Source organism: Apiospora hydei (assembly GCF_038363865.1).
Source record: "Apiospora hydei strain CBS 114990 chromosome Unknown utg000002l_segment0_segment0, whole genome shotgun sequence".
Lineage (NCBI taxonomy): Eukaryota > Fungi > Ascomycota > Sordariomycetes > Amphisphaeriales > Apiosporaceae > Apiospora > Apiospora hydei.
This window is the reverse complement of record NW_027117361.1, coordinates 3,121,816-3,141,946: the sequence shown is the minus strand read 5'-3', so window position 1 is coordinate 3,141,946 and position 20,131 is coordinate 3,121,816. Positions and strand designations below refer to the sequence as shown.

The window sequence follows — 20,131 nt, the reverse complement described above, 5'->3', positions numbered from 1 at the left end:
GCTTATTTCGTGTCTCCCTGGGGATGACAAGTGTATGGATTCGAATCGAAAAGTGGCCTAAGGGAATTCAAGTCCGCTTTGGCCTGGTTCTTGTCGAGGTTGAGGAGGTATCAACACCACTGTCATCGTCTTGTTCAGGGAGATCATAAGCAAATGGTCTGACTTTCCCATAACTTATCCACCTGCTGCGGGCTCTTTGGAGTCCCTTTCACAGGTATCCTCGTTATTGATACTGTTGCCCCAGGGCAGGGGTCGTCGTCGGCTCCTGGCGAGGGAGTGTTGAAGGGACTCGGAGGTTTCGTGGATAGAATGCAACTCCCATAATCGTCGCAGCTAGGGGTGCGTCTCGTGAGTTACTAGCCTGTATACGTATCACGTCGGGCACTCGGGTTCAACTCACTTAAGTTAGCATTTTGGCATCTGTAATATGACTTTGCTTTCTGTATAACGACCTAGTCAATGAAGCCTCGCCTGAGTAGGTGCAAGCAAAGGTTACATCTCAAGCTCCTTGGAGTACCTTGGGCCATCATTTTCGAGTCGAGAGGACAAGGCATTATAGTACTTAGAGCTTCTGCCTTGTTTAAAAGGGGTTTACCGTTCTGTGTTTTACTCGCACAGTCTTTACGTCTGCAATAACATTAAAGCTACAGAAGGGTTCTGTCATAGTGAAGATTTGGTAAGAGTGAAGGTCAAGCGATGATGAGGTCCACGTTAGGAAATGTCCCAGTCAGTCATTGCTGCCAATTCAATTTCAACGGCATTGAATACAGCAGTCACATCCTTTGCATTCACAGGAAGCTGCCTTGTCAACTGTCCATATTTAAGCAGCTGCAGTTCCTGATAGGGTTTCCCTTCCGTCCTTTGGACCTACCACCACACGCACTCCTTTGACAAGCTGTTGATGGGTCAACATCTTTGGTGTTTCTTCATATTTTCCAGTGATTCAACCTGAAAACACCTTGATTCCTACCATCCACTCGTTTGCCATTTATCTCTCCTTTGCTACGCCTTGAACTTGGCAAGGCAACTCTGAACCGCAACAACTAGACCTTCCATCCACGTGTGCTAACTTGCTATTGATCCCTACCCAACCCGGACTGCTACCAACCAAGATGGAGTTGTCGAGCATGACCATGCTCTTCTTTCTGGCTTTGGCCAAGTTGGCCGTCGCCAACCCTTGCGACGGTGTCGGTGCTACCCCGGTCTTCTACCACGATTACTATTCTGATGCCTGCCCCCTCCGTTCCCTCTCAATCCCGATGGCTCCTGCTCGCAATGGGCCAATTATGCCTATGATTGCATCTCCTACTGTCAGATCAGTGCGTATCTCCCCAGTTCCCAATCCGAAGATAGGGCAGGATGGCTGACCAGCTCTTAGAAACCACTTTCGATTGGGCTACCGAGTCGCCCTTCCCCCGTTCCGAGTGCCATGGCCCCACCTCGTGCTCACTCAGTGAGGGCAAGTCAACTAGCTGGTTTGTAACTCTCTGAAACGCCTCATCGTGGGTAGTCTGTTCGTGTCCATCTAACCTGATATATTGAAAGGTCATGGAACTTTGGTTTCAGCCCCAAGGTTGGCAAGGCCATCAAGCTTGGTGTCAGTGGAGGCTATAGCCAGAGCTATGGAACCAGCCAGGGTCGTTCATGGAGCATTGATCTCCAGAAGGGCGAGTGTGGTTACTTCACCTTCGTCCCTGCCCGCAAGACCACCTGGTAAGTCTCATTGCGTTCTTCTAGTTATCAGCGAGAAACGAGTTGCTGACGTCCTATTCGCCATTCACAGTGGTACTTTGTCTCAGTCCACACCGGTTTGGATTGATGGCGTGTGGACGTGCGCCCCTCATGTCGTCAACACCAAGAACTATTGCGCCCCGGGTATCTGGTATGATAGTGCTGGAGATCCTGATGGTGTCATTATCTTTGTTCGCATCAACTGCTTGACACGCGAGCCTCTTGGCCCCGAGTACCAAGACGACATCTACAACAGTATGTTCTCCCCCTGTCTCATGTCACAAAAGGGAACCTCGTGATGCACCATCAAGTCAAGAGAAGAGATCTTTACTAACTGTCATGTCACAGTGCCCGGGGTTCCGCTTGACCGTGGTACGTTGGCTACGACCTTGCAAAGCTGGGTCGACGACACATGCAGCGCGAGCCTCGTCAGCAACAACGCGGACGGCACCCAGACGGCGGCCTTCGAGATCCACGGCAAGGGCTTCAGCGACAGCCAACTCGGCGACAACGGAGCTAACCTCAATGCCGGCCTCACGTCCTGCGGCACCCTGGCCTCGTGGGTCTTCAACTGGACTCCGGACAACGGTACCTACGACTGGGCCGCGACTGGACAGGTCACGGGATCATCGGTCAAGGGATGCATTGGTGACGCTGTGGTCGCGGCTGGTGGTTCTACCAAGAGCAACTGCGACACGGGACCCTTGAGCCCCGGTGCTTCCTCTCCGCCGGAGGAGTAGTCGCTAAGGTGACCAAAGAGTGCAATGGATCTACATGCTTTGCTCTAACACAGCGTGCAATGGAGTTTGGAGTTCGGTCTTCTGGGAAAAGATAAACCGTACACGCATGACGTAGAATAGGTAGATGTTTCCCATGTCCTCGTCTTGGACCACACCGAGGGACCGAAGATTGATTGGCATCTGGGAACACAGTCGAAATACCACATTTACGTTTTGTCGAAAAGGTTTTGCTGTTTCCATAGTACTCCTGTGCTGACAATGTTTGTACCCGCGCCCTATGCATCATGAGCATGTCGATTTGCAGAATCCTATTGGGTATAGTAGAGGCGCCCCTATCCTGACTTCTTGACGTTTCATTGACGTATTTCTATTTTGATAGCATGCCAGCATGCTCAAATAACCGGCACAGCGATTGGTCAGAGGAACTTGCTTCTTGGCGGTTGATTTCTAATGTGGTCTGACACAGCGGCCAATCATGTAATTTGGTTTGTACAGGAGCTGAAAGCATCTCACCACTACAGCACAGATATTTTGGTACCAGTCTTAATGTGGCGGTTTTCGCTCAGAGAGCGCGTCGTCTGCCCGTGCAATGTACTGGATCAGAATTACCACTATCGAGGCTACTCAAGCATCCCTTGCGATCATCACCAGCCATGGACGAGCTTGAGGCCATCTGCCTAGAGCCGTACATTGAGAGAGGCGGATACTTTGAAAAGCCTGGTCCCGAATACCGCTATAAGGCTGTCACCATCACGTCATTTCCCGCCGCAGCAGCTGGACCAGAACACCTCGAGACTGAGCTGGCGGAGGATGCTCTCGCGGGGTTCATGGCTTCGCCGAGTCCTGTAGATGAGAATGCCCAGCCTGTACCGAGACTACAGCTAATCAGCATCGAGACAAACCTGAGAGGGCCTAGATACATGATCGACAGCCAGGTCTTCAAAGGTCTTTTTAAAGCTGCTTCCATCAGCACCGGGGATTTATGGCTGCTTGTACATGATAGGAAAGGCTTCCTATCAATGCGCAGGTCCGAGTATCAAGAGACGCATTTCGCCGGCCACACGAACTACACCATGGCGTGGTCGTTTGACCGGCACACCCTCTGCATAAGGGCCATCTGGATCAACTTATTTCGGGACGACGAGCGCAGGGACTTCACCTCGTTGCTTAAACGCTTCAAGCGATACATCTCCTCCCCGCTCCTCCTCGGCTTCATCTACTGCCTGGACTCTTCGTCTCTGACCATCGCGAATGCCAAAATCTACTACGATATCGAGCGGAGCGTCGGCTACTATGGCTTTGGGAACGACCGGGCCGCGACGAGACCCAGCCGTGTAGACCTCAGCGAGCTCACGCGTCATATCTCCATGATACACAACCATATTCACTTGACGAGCTACTTTCACTACACGGCAAACACATCGCTGCAGATCCTCAGTGAGTTGGAAGCCCATGCTGGCGCAGTGAGCCTGGAAGAGGTTGCCTCGGATCCCATCCGACAGAGGATGCACTCGACGACCCTCCGACTAAGCCAGGCGTTCCCCGTCGTCCGTTCCAGGCTGCTGGTGCGGAAAGAAGAAATCCAACGCCATATGCAGCGAGGAAGGGAACTCAGTAACCTAGTACGTACGCAATCTGCTTGCCGCTTCCCCATCTAGATACGGGCATATAAGCTCGGAAGCATCCGCCCCTGTCTTTACGAGAAGGACCATGAGAATTGGCAGGCCAGGTTTTGGAGTAGATATTAATGTGTTCGTTCCCTTCCAGCTCTTCGTGCTCCTGACACACGAAGATGCCCTCAAAGGTGCCGACCTGGCCAAGCTGGGCGCCGAAATCGCCGAGGCATCCAAGCGCGACAGCGCCTCGATGAAGACCGTGGCTGTGCTGACCATGGCGTTCCTCCCCGCGACCTTCTTCGCGGCGCTGTTCGCGATCCCGTCGCTGGACTGGAAGGCCGGGGCAGCAGCGGCGACGACGGCAGATGGGAGCGGGTCCGTGATCCAGAGCAACTTCTGGGTCTACTGGGCTTTCACCCTACCCGCGACGGTACTAATCTTCGTCATCTGGCTCATCCTGAACAACCGGAAATGGCTTGTGGGAGCGTACAAGGAGAGAGTACTGTGCAAGAGAATGAATGGATAGCAGAAGGAATATTAGCAGCAATGACGATGATGGCGAAGAAGATACCTAAGACGTCAGCGATGGCTCTGACGGTGATAGTGGGTATAGGGGCGAATGAACAAGCACCGTTTTCACAATAGATTACCGCATCATATTCATGTTAGACATCCTCCAGCTGTTGGTTCTGAACCTTGATGTATATTAATGTGTGTGGATAATCGACTGCCAGAATCACTGCTCCTTCTGCTAATTGTTGGCAGCTCCATGGGCTGGTTGTCATTATATCGTTCTACCGGGAGGCGGCACTCTTGTGTCGAGATCCCTTCTGTCCACGGCCTCAAACGTGAACAGTCTGTCGAAGAACAGCTTCTCCTCCATTATCTGAGATGCGGCCTTCTTGGTCTCCTCTGGGTTGTTCTCTTCCCACGCAAACGACTTGATTGAGACCAACCACTTCTCCGCTGGATCCAACGGTGCCAGATCCGACCACGCGGGCAATCTCACCACTTGAGTGGGTGGCTCCACGTCTCTCTCTGGCAGTGTGAAGTAGCGCGTGAAGGCGATTTCGAAATCCTCACCCTTGACGAAGGACCAGGTTTCCTCAATGAGCTCCTTGTCGAACCTACCGTGAAACGAGATGTTAGCGTCATGCCAGTGGTCGGCTATCAGGAGGAAAGTCTTACTCGTAGTTATTGTCGGCCATGACCATCGGCAGGTTTTTCTGGCCTGGAATCTCCAACTTCCGTCTTTGCGTGAAGGGATGCCCTTTGGGAGGATCCGGGAAGTCGAACCACTGCAGTGTGCCTGGCACAAGATTCAGATCCACGTCCACGTCGGATCCGAAGTCCTTCTCGGGCGACACATTGTAGGCCAACCGCAAGAAGTATGAGGATCGGGCGAGCTCTTTGCACAGGGCTGGCCAGGCCGGGTGCGGGCGAGGAGGCTCCGGCTTCTTGTTGGGCGGCGGCGGCGGCGGCGGCATCAGCATCACGTGCTCCTGGTTGGGGAGGCCCTTCTTATGCGGTTGAGGCGGCCCGGCGTAGTAGACAACCCTCTTGATAGTGTGCAGACCTTGCGAGTCACAGATCCCGTTCAAGATGGATCGGGCATTATCAATGTCGGCCTTGAACATGGTTCCATGGAAGCTCAGTTCGTACATGATGGATGATTGTGCCCACTAGTATGGGACTTTGGTTGGGATGCTGCTCTAACTAGAAAGAGTAAAGAAAAAGAGGAATGATGTGAAAGAAAAAGCGGAATGATGTGAATGAAGAATCTGTTGGTGCTTCTCCGAGCTGGGGCGAAGGATTTGATGTGTGACGGATGGAGATGTTGAGCGAGTTTGCGCTTGATGATTCTCAAGTACGTATGTAAAGAGGTGCTGTTGCGCCTTCTGTACCTGCCTACCTACATACTTAGACCATTCAAGCTTGGAAGTTAGTGGTTGTGACACCTGCACCTGCACCTGCACAGAAGGAAGCCACCTCTAGCGTGCCACAACCTTCTTCAGCCACTGGAGCAGGTTTCCACTTAAGGTTTAAGGTCAAGCAGGCGCGACAGAGCATTCATTCAATTGTCTTCGCTGAAATAATAACCAACTGCCAACATTGAATATATACCTGCTCGATACAAAATCGATGTCCAATAGACGAGGAATCGACTTTTATTCAGTACCAAAAGATGAATGCGTTGAAGGTACTATCAACGTTGATTATGGGTCGTCCCTGGGTAGGTAATCGACCTGTAAGAACGGCATATCCGGCCTACCCTTTCACAGCATCAATTGATTATAACGGGACTGATTTGGCCCGCGGTTTCAATATCTACACACATGCTAGCGTTGCCTGAGTGTGTATTCGTCGTGTGCAACTGGTGAGTCTGGGGTGAGCTCCGGGACGCTCAGAGCGAATACTGTCCACCGATACAACCACATGTTGAAAAGCAGAATATTCCACGCCCGACTTGAGCTTGCAAGTGTCCTACTGTGTGTCAGGTGCCAAGAAGTCATGGTTACCGCATATCTCGGAGCTCACTAAAGCTACCTGGCCACGACGCAATGAGGCAGTGAAGGCGCCGCAGTCTCATGAACCCCATGGCCGGCTTTTTGAGTTCATGGTGGTGTGTGTTGGGTTTGCTCGGGTTTGAGTCACTTGCTTCTGATGGCCTGGGCCGGTATGAGTCGGAAAGCAAAAGAACAAAAAAAGTCAACGAACCCCATGGTGCAGGCAAACGACACTTGGAAGGCATCTCGCACCTGGTTTGTACGGCATCTGTTGCTTTCCTATGGTCCGTTGGGGCCTGCTCTTGCCACGTATACCTGCTTACCTGGAGAAACGATGACGATATATCCATCCTCGGATAGGAGAGGATCCCGAATGTGTTGTCTGTTTTCACGGAAGGTTTGCCATGTCCACACGGAGCCACAATCCGGAAGGAATCATCTTGGGCGTCAATCGCAGGCGCTTCCCTCGCCCCCCTTCCCGGCCAGGATCAGTCACTCGGCGCTTCTGTTATGTGCCGCTTCGGCACGTCTCATACGGCACGCACGTACGACCCAAGTCGTTGAGAAGTGTCATATTCCTCTCTTAGGGAATTTGACGCTTTCCAGCGGAGTGGTTCGTATGCCCGCCAGTAAGATTACGACCCGGGCCCGAGCCGCATGTGCCTCATTCCTCCAGAGACTACCCATGACCTGTCAAGGGCCATAGGAACGTCATCTATCGAGACTGGCACCCTGCGTCTGGATCTACCCCGGTTCCAAGAGGCTATCTGCTCTCCACAGTGGTCGTTCTTGGGCTAAGCTGTCAGCACCGCTCATTGGAGCTCCCTAATGCACGACTACGGCCCGGGTGGAGAGGTATCGCGGTTGTACATACTGCCACTGAGATAGCCGGGTCCGGCAAGTTGCGGGGCCCATCGCCGGTTGGGTCATCCTCCGCCGTACGACCGGCAGATTAGCAGGTTAGGGACATGTAAGCCTAGTGTTTCTTTCAAGAAGTTCACTGGACGCGTTATGACGAGGAGCCGACATGTCAGCACATGATCCTTATTGATGAATCCTCGGTCTCCGCATAGCGTGATGCTGCTGAGCTGCAACAGGCCGGATATGCGGCCGCTGGTCTGATATTGGCTTCAACGCCCTTGGGCTGGTTTATGTGCGGTCGCAGAAGCGAGGACTCAGACGTACCGCATGTTGACCAGTATCATTCGATCGCTGGCCTTTATCTCCATCGGCATGTACCTGCCTTGGTACACAGATCGACCTCAAGTGCAAGGCCATTTCCGAATCCCATGCGGCGCCCGACACAACAATACCTACCAAAGATGGGTCTGAAGGATTCGGCTCGGGTCTTGGTCTTCATAGAAACATGGTATACACACAGACGCCCAAGATATGGTGGCACTCGGCGCTGACATCCAACATGTTGCCTTGGCGCGTACCCGCCAGGGAACAGACACGGAGGAGTAATAAACAAACCCAGCCACCGGGGTTCTTGGCGGCCCAATCTTGGGGTTTCTCCGTTTAGTTCCTCCATCCTCAGCCCACGTTCACATGCACCTCGATCCTTTGTGGGATGCCACACGATTGGTCGTTTCCACAAGAACTGGATGTGTTCCGCACCTATCTGAAGGGTAACACGTACTTTTGGTGTTGTTCGTTGCGTTGCGGGACATCCATGCATCGGGTCCCTCCACCGAGATCAACGGCGCTGCTGTGCCGCAGGCCAAGGGAAATTTCTTCTGGTGTTAGGTCAACCCTACCCTTGAGAGGGGAGGTGTAGATAAAAACGACAACCTGCAAGATGCCTGCCTCCTTCCTTCGGGACGTGTACTGCACTGTACGCTCGGCGGAACGAAGACGCCAGTAGGAAGAAAGACCCCGACCAAGTAACTTGCAGATTACCTAGAAGGATCGAACGCGGGAACCGTGCCGTTGGAACGCATGCACGCCAACCATCTGCAGTCGTCGCAATTTCTAGCCTTACCTACTCGGAAGAACTAGCCCATGTACCCTATCCGACCGCTGTGTGTACATGCTAGTATTGTCTGAGCCTCCTTTTCCGGGCTACTGGGTGCGCCGCCCATAAACTACCGATTTTAACTTGAGAAGACGTGAGGCATGTCTGGTCACTTACGTCTTAGGATGGGTCCAAGCCAGCGCGCAGCTGAAGAACTCACTCTCTAGTACATGTCACTGCGGAGAGGGCAACTTAGTAGGGCACGGGCAGGTGGTACAGCATCACTGCCCCTGTGGCTGACACCAGGCCGCTTCGATTAAATGATGACCCTGGGCGGGGACTCGACCTTGTCCGCGATAAGATGATCTGTCGCAATTCGTAATGCATCACTAATTGCGGCCTTTCGCTGCCTACGAGTCTGCCTGCTGTGTCGCTCTGGTATGTGGTGGTGATGGTGCTTTGAAATGACTAATATCCACTTTCTCCCACGCTTACGATCATATCATATCACTTTCCGAAGGATTCGCTCGGCCCCGAGTAGTACGAACTACAACTGGCTGCTAACTTAGTGTAAGGGGCTAACTAGGCTACCATGTGGTTGGGTCATTATCTCACCCTCCTTAGCTCGCTCGCTCTACAGGATAGCGTACAGTAATGTACACTCATTACTCCCCCTTCGGACGAAAAGAAACGATGAAGAGAAGTCCACATACAGCCTAGCTTTAGGGCTGAGAAAACGGATACATAATAGCGGGCTGGTGAGTAATGCTGATGATAGCGGCTGGTGGTGTGGTACTGTGTGTCGTGGTGGCTTCTTGTGTGGGTGGACGAGAGCGGGCATGAATCCTGCGGAATCCTTCTCAGCCTCAAAGGACAATGAAAGAACTTTTGGGTTCTTTTTCCCTGAACGGGATGTCGAGAGTTTCATCTCCTACAGGGCAGGGCAAGGGTTCGCGAAAGAGGAAGGCCCAAAATAGCATCCAAACAACTGCTGCTTGCCGTAGTTGTTACTCCAAACTTAGGATGTGACTTTTTTACAGGCCACCCCTCTCTCATTCTCTGACACAAATACCGACTGGGACAGTATACTCGGGTGTTGTTGAAAAGGCGGGGGAGGGTTTCTAATAATAGTCGTTGGCTGGGAATGTGCAGTTGTCATGGCCCCCAAGTAACAACACACCAAATACTCGTCTCGGATGACTAAATAGAGCCGGTCCAATAGCAACACGATGCCTTTTCCAGGAGCTTTGTCTGTCGTGGTGAACTTAACTGGTCACTAGGACACTATAAGCGAAACTCGCAGCAACCGACCTCTTCCGTCTCCTGGCGCTCGAAGATGGTGATGGGAAGTGTTGTAGTGGTTGCCATTTCACGGCAGCGACCCCAATCGGACCTGGCTTGCTACATCTGGTCTCCTCGGGTTTCCTGATATTGCTTGACCGCTACATCGAGATCTGAGTATGGAAGCAATCAGCATCATTGGTTGTTATGACGGGGCGTCACAGCGGCAGTGCCTTCACCGATCCTTCAGGCCTTTTTAATAATAGAATTGGTGTACAAAAAAACATGGACATACATTTGTTTGTTACTTGAAGGGTCATGGACAAAGTGCCACGGCGTGGCTTATACCCCTTCGATATCCGGGCTCTACTGGAGTCATTGCAGTATCGCAGGAGATAATCGGCATAAGGAGTGCATTTGGGGGCACAAGGGGCAACCCTCAAGGCTCAGGTTTTCATATGCGCCATACATACAAACTCGAGACGAAAATTTGGTTTGAACGATGAGTTTTTCGTCATCAAGAATGCTTCTAGGGTATCTCTAAATACTGTTTAGACACAGCTCCTATTCTCGGATACCGACTATTGCGGATGTGGCCATGGCAAGTGTACATTCTTTGGCGATATCAACTGCCATATTACTGTCAGCTAGTGTGTATTCTTTTCGATATTACGTTTACGCGGTTATACAAAAGCAAGCTGTGGGATCTTACCATTATTCAAAGGAGGGGATGTCTATCAATGAACGACTTAATCATTATGGCAATCATTGTCTGCTAGCACCGTTTGGCCTTAGTTTTCTCCTGCTTTTCGTTTGGACCCAAAACAAATCTGACCAAGTTGTTGGTTGTAATCTAGAGAACCTTTTTAGGGGAACGACATTGGCATCGAAAATCGACTGGAAAGGGGCGCTGAGCTGAGCACTTTGTGTGAGTAGCTCGCCGTCAGAAACGATCCGCAAAACCGACTGAATCTACCATGGAACTGCTGCATTATTTTCAGTATCATGAGATTCCTCTTACTGAGAAGTGTCCCTGTACAGGAGCATACACTCACTATTTGGCAGTTCTTATTAGATTAGCTATCAATATACCTGTCCCTGGTTATTCACGTATAGGAGGCTTGTATAGTCGCTCCAAGGACTTACGTAAGTCGTGCTAATTAGTAACCTAGCTCACTCACTCACCCACTAGCATAATCGATATAGCTACCTCCATATACCCGAACGGGACTATAATAATGCTTACGGCGTTATATTAGCCCGTAGGTAGTCGAATCTCCGCCCCGTGTCAGCAAGGGCCCCGTCCGGAGTGAGGCTATGCAAACCGCGCCTATGCATGCCTGCCGTCCGAGGCCATTATAATATGTGGTCTTGCCTATTAGCAATACCACAACAATGCGTACGCATTTCCGACGGCAACAACAACAATAACAACAACACGGCGAGCCAAACGTTCCGCCGACATAATCCCCGAGAGGAGAAGACTCAACCAACCAGCCGCGCGCGCCCATGGTATACACGGTTTTACCACCTATCATGACCTGGCAGACGAGAAAGTAGGGGCCGCGCTCGAGTAAGCGAGTGAGCTTTGTTACCGACGTTTCAAACGAACCCAAAAAAGGATCTAACTTTAAGTGACGATAGACATGCAGTGCGGATCCTGCTACCGTATCCTGCCTCTTTCCGTGCCGCGAAGGGAGGATCAAGCCGCGGGACGATAGCGAAGAAAAGAAAGTCCAAGCCGTGGCCAGGGGGAGGGCGTGTCCGTACCGGACTTAGGGGGGGGCGTGTACGGACCGGGGAGAAAGCGAAAGAGAGAGGGTCTAAACTTGGGTGTCCTTAATGCCTCCGCGGCAGATTCATCTGAACGCCCCCTCTTCTCTCCATGCACGTACTTCGTAAGGCTTCAGGTCAAGCAAGGTCAAGGTGCAAGGGAGAGCCCAAATATGGGAAATATATCTACTTGTATCTACGCACTTACGGTGACGCTGGCTGGACCTTTTCTGGTCGTCAGCCCTCATCGTACCTCCTCACGGGACGGGCCCAGGGGTGGTGGTCAGGGGAGCGATAGGCGTCATTTATAAGTACAAGCTTGTATTTGTGACAAACCGTGGTGTAATACCATCGATTCCCATGGAATAGCAGAAGGGAACTAAGCCCTGTATCGTGTAGTCGGCCGAGTACATATGCTTACCATACGTAGCATCCGGGGGATGGAAGGCAAGGAACTTTTCGCATGATAAGGTCCTGGATGCTCCTCCCCTCTGGTTCTGGGCGGCGGTGCGCCTGGCAAGTTCCGTCAGGTACAGCTCAGCCAGCCCACGAGGTCCCTATATATTATACAATATGCGTGTGTGGTCTGCTAGGTGTTTCGTGACATGACAATGGGACGGAAAGTGCCCGGATTTTTGACTCGAGCATCGCGGGCGAAGACACCGCATCCGGCCTAGCCGACTGATCATCCAGCGACCAGGGCGGGCGACTCTGATGTCCGGAGACCCCACCGGGTGTGCAGCAGCCCTGCCCTGTCGAGGCGAGAGCAGAGCAGAGCGGTTGCGATGAAAAACTACTGGCGGGTTTGGGCTGCTTCTACTATGAAGGGCAGGCACCAAGACACTCCCTTCAACTGCTTCTTCTTCTTCTGTGTCATGGCGTTTTCCGGCTGTCGCCAGAATGAATAGCTACCCTGTTAGACAATAATTAAAGGGATCTATAGGTGTCGTCGCAAGGTTGCAGCGTACCGTGGTAACAAGGTCCCGTATTGAACCCCTGGGATCGTGACTGGAGCCCGCTTACCTACCCCCACCCCATTTCGCTGGTCAGGTCAGCTTTTTTTTCTCCCCTTCCCTGAATAAGGCCCCGGGCAGCCAGGAAAAGGTCCATCCCAGTTTCGAAAAAGTGCCATGGGTGATTGGGGGCATGTCCTCCAAAGTTCGGCATAATGGACGCTGGATATGGGTGTGGCCCGGCATTTGCGCATCCCCTTGCTCGCCCAGCCACACACGCACCAAACCTTACTGGATTGCATCTCCTGCTCCTGACATCATGGAGGGGGGTCTTTCTTGGGGGGCCTGTATGTATCTGGACCTGGACTGGACGACGCAACCCACTTGAGCGAGATGGAGAACTGCGGTATGAAAGGATGCACCTTGCACCTCGTGCCATCAAACCCCCTAAACGCGTTCTCCGCTAAGGGGTCGGGTCGCTGTCACTGGAGATGGGCGCTGGCAGATGCACCCTCCATCACTGGTTGGCCCGTTGTTGGCTGCTCGCTGGCTGGATGAGATTCCCGAGAGCCTAGCACCACGCACACTCGTGGCACTAATGAAAAGGGATCGATACAGCCAAAACAAAAACAGGCAGGTACAAGTACGTGTAGCACGCAGGATGTGTGCGCTTGCATTGATATTCGGACCGGAGGTATGGAGATTGGCCCCAATGCAACCATGGTTTTGGTATTGGCTCGTTCCCTCTGTCGCCGTCGTGGGGGGGGGTGGAAGGGCAGGCAGGACACAGGACACAGGACACAGACAGTCGAGTGTTGGTGTGAGAGGGCGAAATGCAACCAGAGTCGGTGTACCTCGAGATACATTGTTGGATGAAAAAGGCTGTTTTTGGGGGGAGGGGAGATCATCCATCCTACGTTTCAGGGAATATGTCAAACATGTGCGACTAGCAGGCATCATCTCGGTGCAATCAGCGGCATAAGTCTTCTGTGCGGCGCACGAGGGAGGAGACCTCGGTTGTTGGTGGAGTTGGGAATGGGAACCAGATGCTACGTGACTCTGTTTCCCCCGATTCAAGAGCGAAGGAAGCATCGAAGCCTGCATCTCTCCCCAATCGAGTACGTAATTTCGCCAAGGCCAACAGCTGTACCTAAAGTTAGCATCATCCCATCACCACCATGGTTGTCGCCGACGAGAATGCAGCGAAAAATAAGAAATAAGAAATAAGAAAAAGACAGTCAATCAATTTGTGCGTGTGCCCAATGCCGCTCCTGCGGTTTCGGTGTGTTGTCGTGATGTGATGAATACTGGTTGTGCGTGCGTCCATATTGGACGGCCATGCCGTTAGCACGCTGCTGGGGCTGGAGCTGGAGCGTGTGTGTGTGTGTGTGTGTGCATCGGGAAAACCCGACCATTAGCGCTCTTGACGAAGGGAAGCGCGAGAATGCAAGATGATGAAAAAGGCCTGAAGGTGTCCAGTGTGGTGTGTGGGTGGGGGTGCAACGGTTGATTGGACGTATGGCCAAAAAGGAAATCTTCGAGAAGGGCTGAACGAGCGAGGACAAGGATGGCACCAGTACCTGGGTAATGATGCTATTTGGTAAGGCTGATTGAGAGCATAGAAGACCGTCAAATCCTTCCACCGCCGACCCCGTTTTCAGCACCCAAACTACACCACAGCCTGTTCACATGAAATTGCCTTACTGTATTCCCTCGTAATCGCAGCTGGCACCGGTACCTTGGGACACCGGCTAACCACGCCTGCAATTGCTGCTTACCTATTCGGGCTTCACGGCATACATACTGTGCATGCATACGAACAGTGAGGTGGTACACGAAGAAGACAGCCAACAACAACAACAACAGCCCCATGGTGTTGTTGTTGGTAGGGTAGGCCTATAACGGTGTGGATGGAGCAAGAGCCACTTTGAAGATGACCCTATTCTATAGTATGGCGACACGACACGTTGTGTTGTTCCCTCTTGCAGCGATAAACACTGATCGTCGTTCCCGTCCAGGGAACAAGCAAAGAGTCTGTTTCGCGCCCTGCTGCTGCGTGCAGTCATGCGAAGATCGTGCGGCGTGCAATTTGCTTAACGCCCAGCCCTTTTCCCTACTAGGGCCGGCACCTGAGCTCGGCACTCACCGGCCACCGTGGGAGGAGGGAAAAGGGCAACGATTAGCGGTCAAAAAAGGTCGTGGCTGCGTGCTGTAGTAACTTAGTTGGCTGTAGCGTGCACTGTGAGTGTGGCATGGCATGGCACGGCATGGCATGGTATGCGGATAACACAGCAAGGAAAAAGGGGCCGGCCCCTACTACTGTAAGGAAACCCATCAGCAAAATGTAACGACGCCAACAGAGCCCATCTCGGCGGAATACGGCTGGTTCGGGACGGGCGTCCAGATGCCAAGCCAACAGCGAAATCCCGTAATTCCGTAAATGCACACACATATGTACACACGCAGCATGCCCTGGGCTGGCTCGAGGCTTGACGAGGAGCACCTTCAATTTCCGGCAGTTCGTCTCGTCTCACGTTGCTTTCAGTTACGGGTTGGCGCCGAGTCCACTATTTCCCATGTGTCAGTCCACCTGCTAGGTGCTTTAGGGCCTTGCTTTAGGGCCTAGCTGGGGCTCCTCCAAGCACAGTACCACGAAGCAGATGCAGGCGGTTACACGTTTCGACTCGAGGAGCTGCTGGCACGACCTGAGGCGAAGGAGTGATCGAAGAGACGGAAAGACAGAACGAGTGGGAGAGAGGGAGAGTTAGAAGGGTGGAGAGATACTGGTACGACGACACGACCCTCTCCCACATTGTGGTAGGCGAGCGGGCGGGCAGGCGGGCGCACGCCAAGGCCCCTCGAGATGGAATTCTCTGACAGCAAGAGACGAACCACTCAAGATGACGACGTGCCTGTTAGCAACGAACTCTATTCGGCGCCGTTGCCAGCTGAGCGGCGAGGCAGCCCAGCCCAGCCCTTTCTCCGCGGCGGCCTGTTTCCGCGGGGGCCTGGCACGGCGCTAGCTCGATACCCGCCCCGTCCGTCCAAGTCGAACTCGTGTTAAGCTAGGTACGGTAGGCTGCCAGGCTGCCAGGCTGCTAGGCTCTAGGAGGGGCAGCCAGCCCAGCGCGCGTCAGCCCGGATGCGATGCCACGCTGTCTCGTGACTCGGACGTTTTGGTGCCTGGGCCTCGGCCGCTCCAAAAACCCCAGGGGTGGTGTCTACCCAGCAGAAAATGTAGAGTGAGCGTGAGATATCGGCTAAAAGAGCTGCTACTCACCTGTAGCGTGTTATTCCGGTGGTATTCAAACACCACCATTGATCGTCGTCGTCTCAATCAATGCTACACAGCAAGTCTAATATCCAACCTAAGATTTGTCATCGGGAGAATTTTTCCCGGCTGCTAAATACGAGTCTCATTCGAGAGTCAGTCGGCCAAAGGGGAGGAGGTACCTCGCAGTACCGCCTGCAGGAATCGCTCACAGCTGGACATCAAGTATCTGACGGGAGTGAAGTGAGAGGCGGTGGAGCTGAAATGATGATGCTACGGGTAGGTGATGCGAGACGGGCGATACCAAAGTGGCTGACGAAGTGCTGGAGGTATACCTAAATTATACCGTATCCAGCGTCAGACGGGCAGACAGCTCAGACAGACTGACAGACCGACTATACCATGCCATGCGACTATTGATTATTGGCACTATTCCCGTACGCAAGGGCTTTTGCCACTGCCTTGGAAAGGCAAGACGGAATGCAACATTGTCGTGCATCGTCGCAGCGGCTGAGATTATCAATCAGCATGCGAATAGGGGCGTATGCGATGCCATTGGAGTAGATCCCTGCTCCGGTAGTCATTTGATATGCGCCCGGCATCGGTGTCTTGCGTTGAAAGAAGAGTCGATCTTGAGCAGAGATCTGAGTAAGGCAACGGGTGTGTAGTGTAAGCGAATTGGAGGCAAATATCAGTGCAGATGACCTCAATCGGGAAAGATCTCATGTAAATGAAAGGAAGGCGGCAGCAGATAGTAGCACCTTCACATTTATTAGGTAATCTGGAACAAAGCCGGCAGCAGCGAGTCAACTACTTCAGAGCCTCCGGAGCGCTGAGTCCTGCTCGCTTTGGAGCAATCGGAGTATGAGCGGCCGTTTCGGCCGTCGAAAAGGCCGGCAACACACACACACACACACACGCAGAAGTTTTTGGTGACATTTAACACGCATACATACATCCTACTTCATGTATGCAGTGTGTATGTATGTACAGGGCTCCTTCACACCAATTGGCCAGTCTGTAGGTAGCACAATCATCAATCAACGAGACCTCGTGTGCGCTGCATGCTGGGGGACACAGCCATCGCACTGCAGAAAGCACAGAAGCACGTTTCGCTCGAAAGGGGAGCTGCTTTGGCGATCCGAGACCTTCACTGTAGCTGAATCAAAATCAGCCTTGTAGGGTCGCGCGGTTTTTTTTTTTCAATTGCCCACTGCCTGGACATCCATGCCCACTGACATGTGCTTACATAGCCCTACGTGCCCTGTATTTTCCAATACTGTCCTAAATAACCTACAGCAACACAACACCAACCTCCTTGCCCCTTAAGACCAAAGAGCAGTTGCCACTTAGATGCCCTATTGACTTTCCTCATTTATTACAGAATTTGCCCGGATGAGCCATATCCGCTGCCGTTGTGCAACCTCACCCAGCTGCCTACTACTGCTACCGACACTGAATTCGGCAGTCAGCAACACGTAATGATCCATCACTGCTTCTGCCCAAAAACAATTACAGACCTATCGCAGCTACCGACACATACATGTATGTACGCACGCAGTCAGGGTGAGCGATTAACGATGTCCAAGACACGCAGCGTTTAAGTCCGATGATGGGCGTGTCGCTTCGCCTGGTGATTTGTACGTTTCTAAGGAGGCTATGCCATGCAAGCCTGGTCTCGATGACGGGCGGTGGGTGTTTCCCCCGCATGAGATCCGCGCACCCTCTTCTCTTTAGGCCATTTAGGGTCCTGTTAGTGGTGTCGCGCGCTCCGTACTGCTCCGTAGAAGCACCCCGAATGACACCTACTAATCTGCCAGGACGCCAGAAGCAGCAACATCCTCATCTCGAGTATGTACGTGAGGATGGTTTCTCACTCGGCGTGGTCACATATCTGTATTTTGAGGTGACATGACAGTGACACCGCCATACAGTCTAGACGCACGTTTATGTAGCATGTATGTCTCTGCGACGCAAATACATGAAGTTTGTATGCAAACCTGCCATGGCAGTATTTTGCGCTTGGAGACGCTGTACCTAGGCAGCATCTTTCATCGGGTGCGTCGTACAAGCACCCAATCGCATCGAAACATGTAACATCGTCACTTGTTAAACGCCCGCGGGAAGAAACCTATGCAAGCCTTGGTGCATAATTTGCGTGCTTACAGACAGAAACCTGCCCTATATACTGCACAGCGGCTGCATGCCTTCGTTTTGATATCCCTATGGCTGGCTGCTGCGGTGACACTAGAGGCCGGCCAGATCTGAACACATGATTCGACCGACATAGCACATGTTAGATTGCGCAACCCAAATTGGGGGGACGATCCCATCTCCTTCTTCTTGGGCTGTGCCTCGTGCCTTTCGTCCCTCGCATTTCCCATCCGCAGTTTTGGCCGTGATCTTCATCGAAACGGGCTGGCAAAGGTAGCACTTTGGCTGCGTGCATCCTACCTACCCGCATGCAGAAGCCGAGGCGAGAACAAGCGTGGGCCACCAATCCCCGTAGCGCCGCATGCCACCCACGGCAACGCACGCGGGATCGACACACGTCTCAACGGCTAGCATCGATCCATGGATGGGATGAGTGTGGATTATATTATTATGTATATGTGTATGTATATGTATATGCACACTGCGCACGCCGCCCACCGTTGATACGCTACTATAATTATTGTTTCTCATTCATTCCTGCCTGCTTCCGAGACGTGCTGTGCTGCTTGCTGTATGTATGGTGATAGTATGCCGTGGTGCATCGCGTAGTTTAAATGCAGACGCTATTGGTCTGCATAAATAGCCATTCTGGGATTTGTCGTTCGAGAATGGGGGATTTGGACCTGCCGTTGATGAAACCCAGAGGTCTGAGAACTACATATCATACATACTACTCTCTACCCGTGGTGTCACTGCGGCCGGGGAGGTGCGGCCGCCTGCCTGTTGGAGGTCTTGTCTCTTGTCTCCATTAGATGGGGAGGGAAGGTCTTAACTAGAAGCCGTATAGTGAGCACACAGGTCCAGCCCAGCCAGCCACAAGCGGAAGGAAAAGAAAAAAGGGCCGTGATGTAATGACACGACACCACCCATTTGCTCTCTCTCTCTCTCTCCCTTTCTTTCTGCTACCTATGGGAGCGTGCAGCTAGCATGCCTACCCTCTGCGGAATGGGCGTGGCTGTAGCCGCACACAGACTATTGTAGGGCTGGATCGATCACGCACTCACACACATACACAAGTCTCGCGCGCGCGGAATTAGACGGGAAAAGGAGCAATTTGGACCAATTATTGAATGGTGAAGAGCGGCCCATTGTCCGCATCCAGCTGAACGGAATATGCGATGGTAGCTTCAGCGAAACAAAAAAAAAGCTGAGACTTGTATAGGCTTAACCTATATTAGTCTTCAGCCGCGAGCCCCCTAAGCCAAGGCAATAGTCAGATGGGCGTCCTATCGAAAACAGTGGTGGCCAGTCTAGGCTCCAGCGCGCAGATGGTGATTGTCCACTAGGTCAGAGGAAGAGGAGGTCCGCGCCCTTCACAAGTCAGTAGGCGTGGTGCTTGGACAGTTCTCTTACTCGCTTAGGCGAACATCGTCTGCTCAGCCCGAGGGCCAGCCAGCCAGGGCTAAATGTTTATACAGGCTTGCTGTGCGTGGTAGGATATAGCGGGATAGTGAATTGGCTCACTTCATTTCCACGTCCGCCATGGCGTGCGTGATAGGTTAACGGCCTGGCAGATCTTCCGAAACTGGGAATGTCTACTCCGTATGTGAGTCGTGTAGGTAGTTTTCCTTACTACACCGCGATATTAGGCTAAATCGACATGCTCGGGGGCTAGTCGGCTAGCACGCATGTAAATCATTCAGGGGTTGAGCCATTATCAAATGGCAGTTTTTTCTAAGAGCATCGATGTCGTACGCTGTGTTCCCAGGCCGGGCTTTCATATGTCAGCAGCAACAACTCCGCCGCCGAGGTGCAGGTCTGTCGGAGGTAGTGGAAATGAAATAATCCGGTGAACCGGGACGAAAAGAATGATCTGTTGTACCAGGTAAAAGGGAGGAAGAGGAGGGAGGCCTCAATCTCCGGGGCCTGGGGCCCGTACAACACGATGGAAGAAGGTCGATGCGATAATAACAGCGCACGAATCGAATGGGTTCGCACAGGCTAAACTCGCTACCACGCTGTCGGTATCATCCCCAGTGCTATGGGGACAGGCTACTTGCTTGAGATAACGCGGAGTCAAGCCGACCTAGGGGGACGCACTTGCATCACTAAGGTCGCCGACACAGCGGGACCGTCCATAGTCGGGGG

At 52.6% G+C, this 20,131-nt stretch overlaps 3 protein-coding genes across 3 annotated transcripts; 2 read left to right on the top strand and 1 right to left on the bottom strand.

The window, feature by feature from the left end:
- Window positions 1–1,112: 1,112 nt before the first annotated feature.
- On the top strand, window positions 1,113–2,471 carry PG997_000998 (uncharacterized protein; the record flags this gene model as incomplete). Its single annotated transcript, XM_066805313.1, has 5 exons — window positions 1,113–1,323; window positions 1,379–1,475; window positions 1,546–1,713; window positions 1,784–1,986; window positions 2,080–2,471. The coding sequence occupies 5 exons, from the start codon at window positions 1,113–1,115 to the stop codon at window positions 2,469–2,471; spliced, it is 1,071 nt and encodes a 356-aa protein (XP_066675086.1).
- Window positions 2,472–3,124: 653 nt separating this feature from the next.
- PG997_000997 (uncharacterized protein) lies at window positions 3,125–4,613 on the top strand (the record flags this gene model as incomplete). Its single annotated transcript, XM_066805312.1, has 2 exons — window positions 3,125–4,093; window positions 4,239–4,613. The coding sequence occupies 2 exons, from the start codon at window positions 3,125–3,127 to the stop codon at window positions 4,611–4,613; spliced, it is 1,344 nt and encodes a 447-aa protein (XP_066675085.1).
- Window positions 4,614–4,871: 258 nt separating this feature from the next.
- Window positions 4,872–5,751, bottom strand: PG997_000996 (uncharacterized protein; the record flags this gene model as incomplete). The annotated part of the gene is made up of 2 exons (XM_066805311.1): window positions 4,872–5,214; window positions 5,276–5,751. 2 exons carry the CDS (start codon window positions 5,749–5,751, stop codon window positions 4,872–4,874), a joined length of 819 nt encoding a protein of 272 aa, XP_066675084.1.
- Between the last annotated feature and the right edge of the window lie 14,380 nt (window positions 5,752–20,131).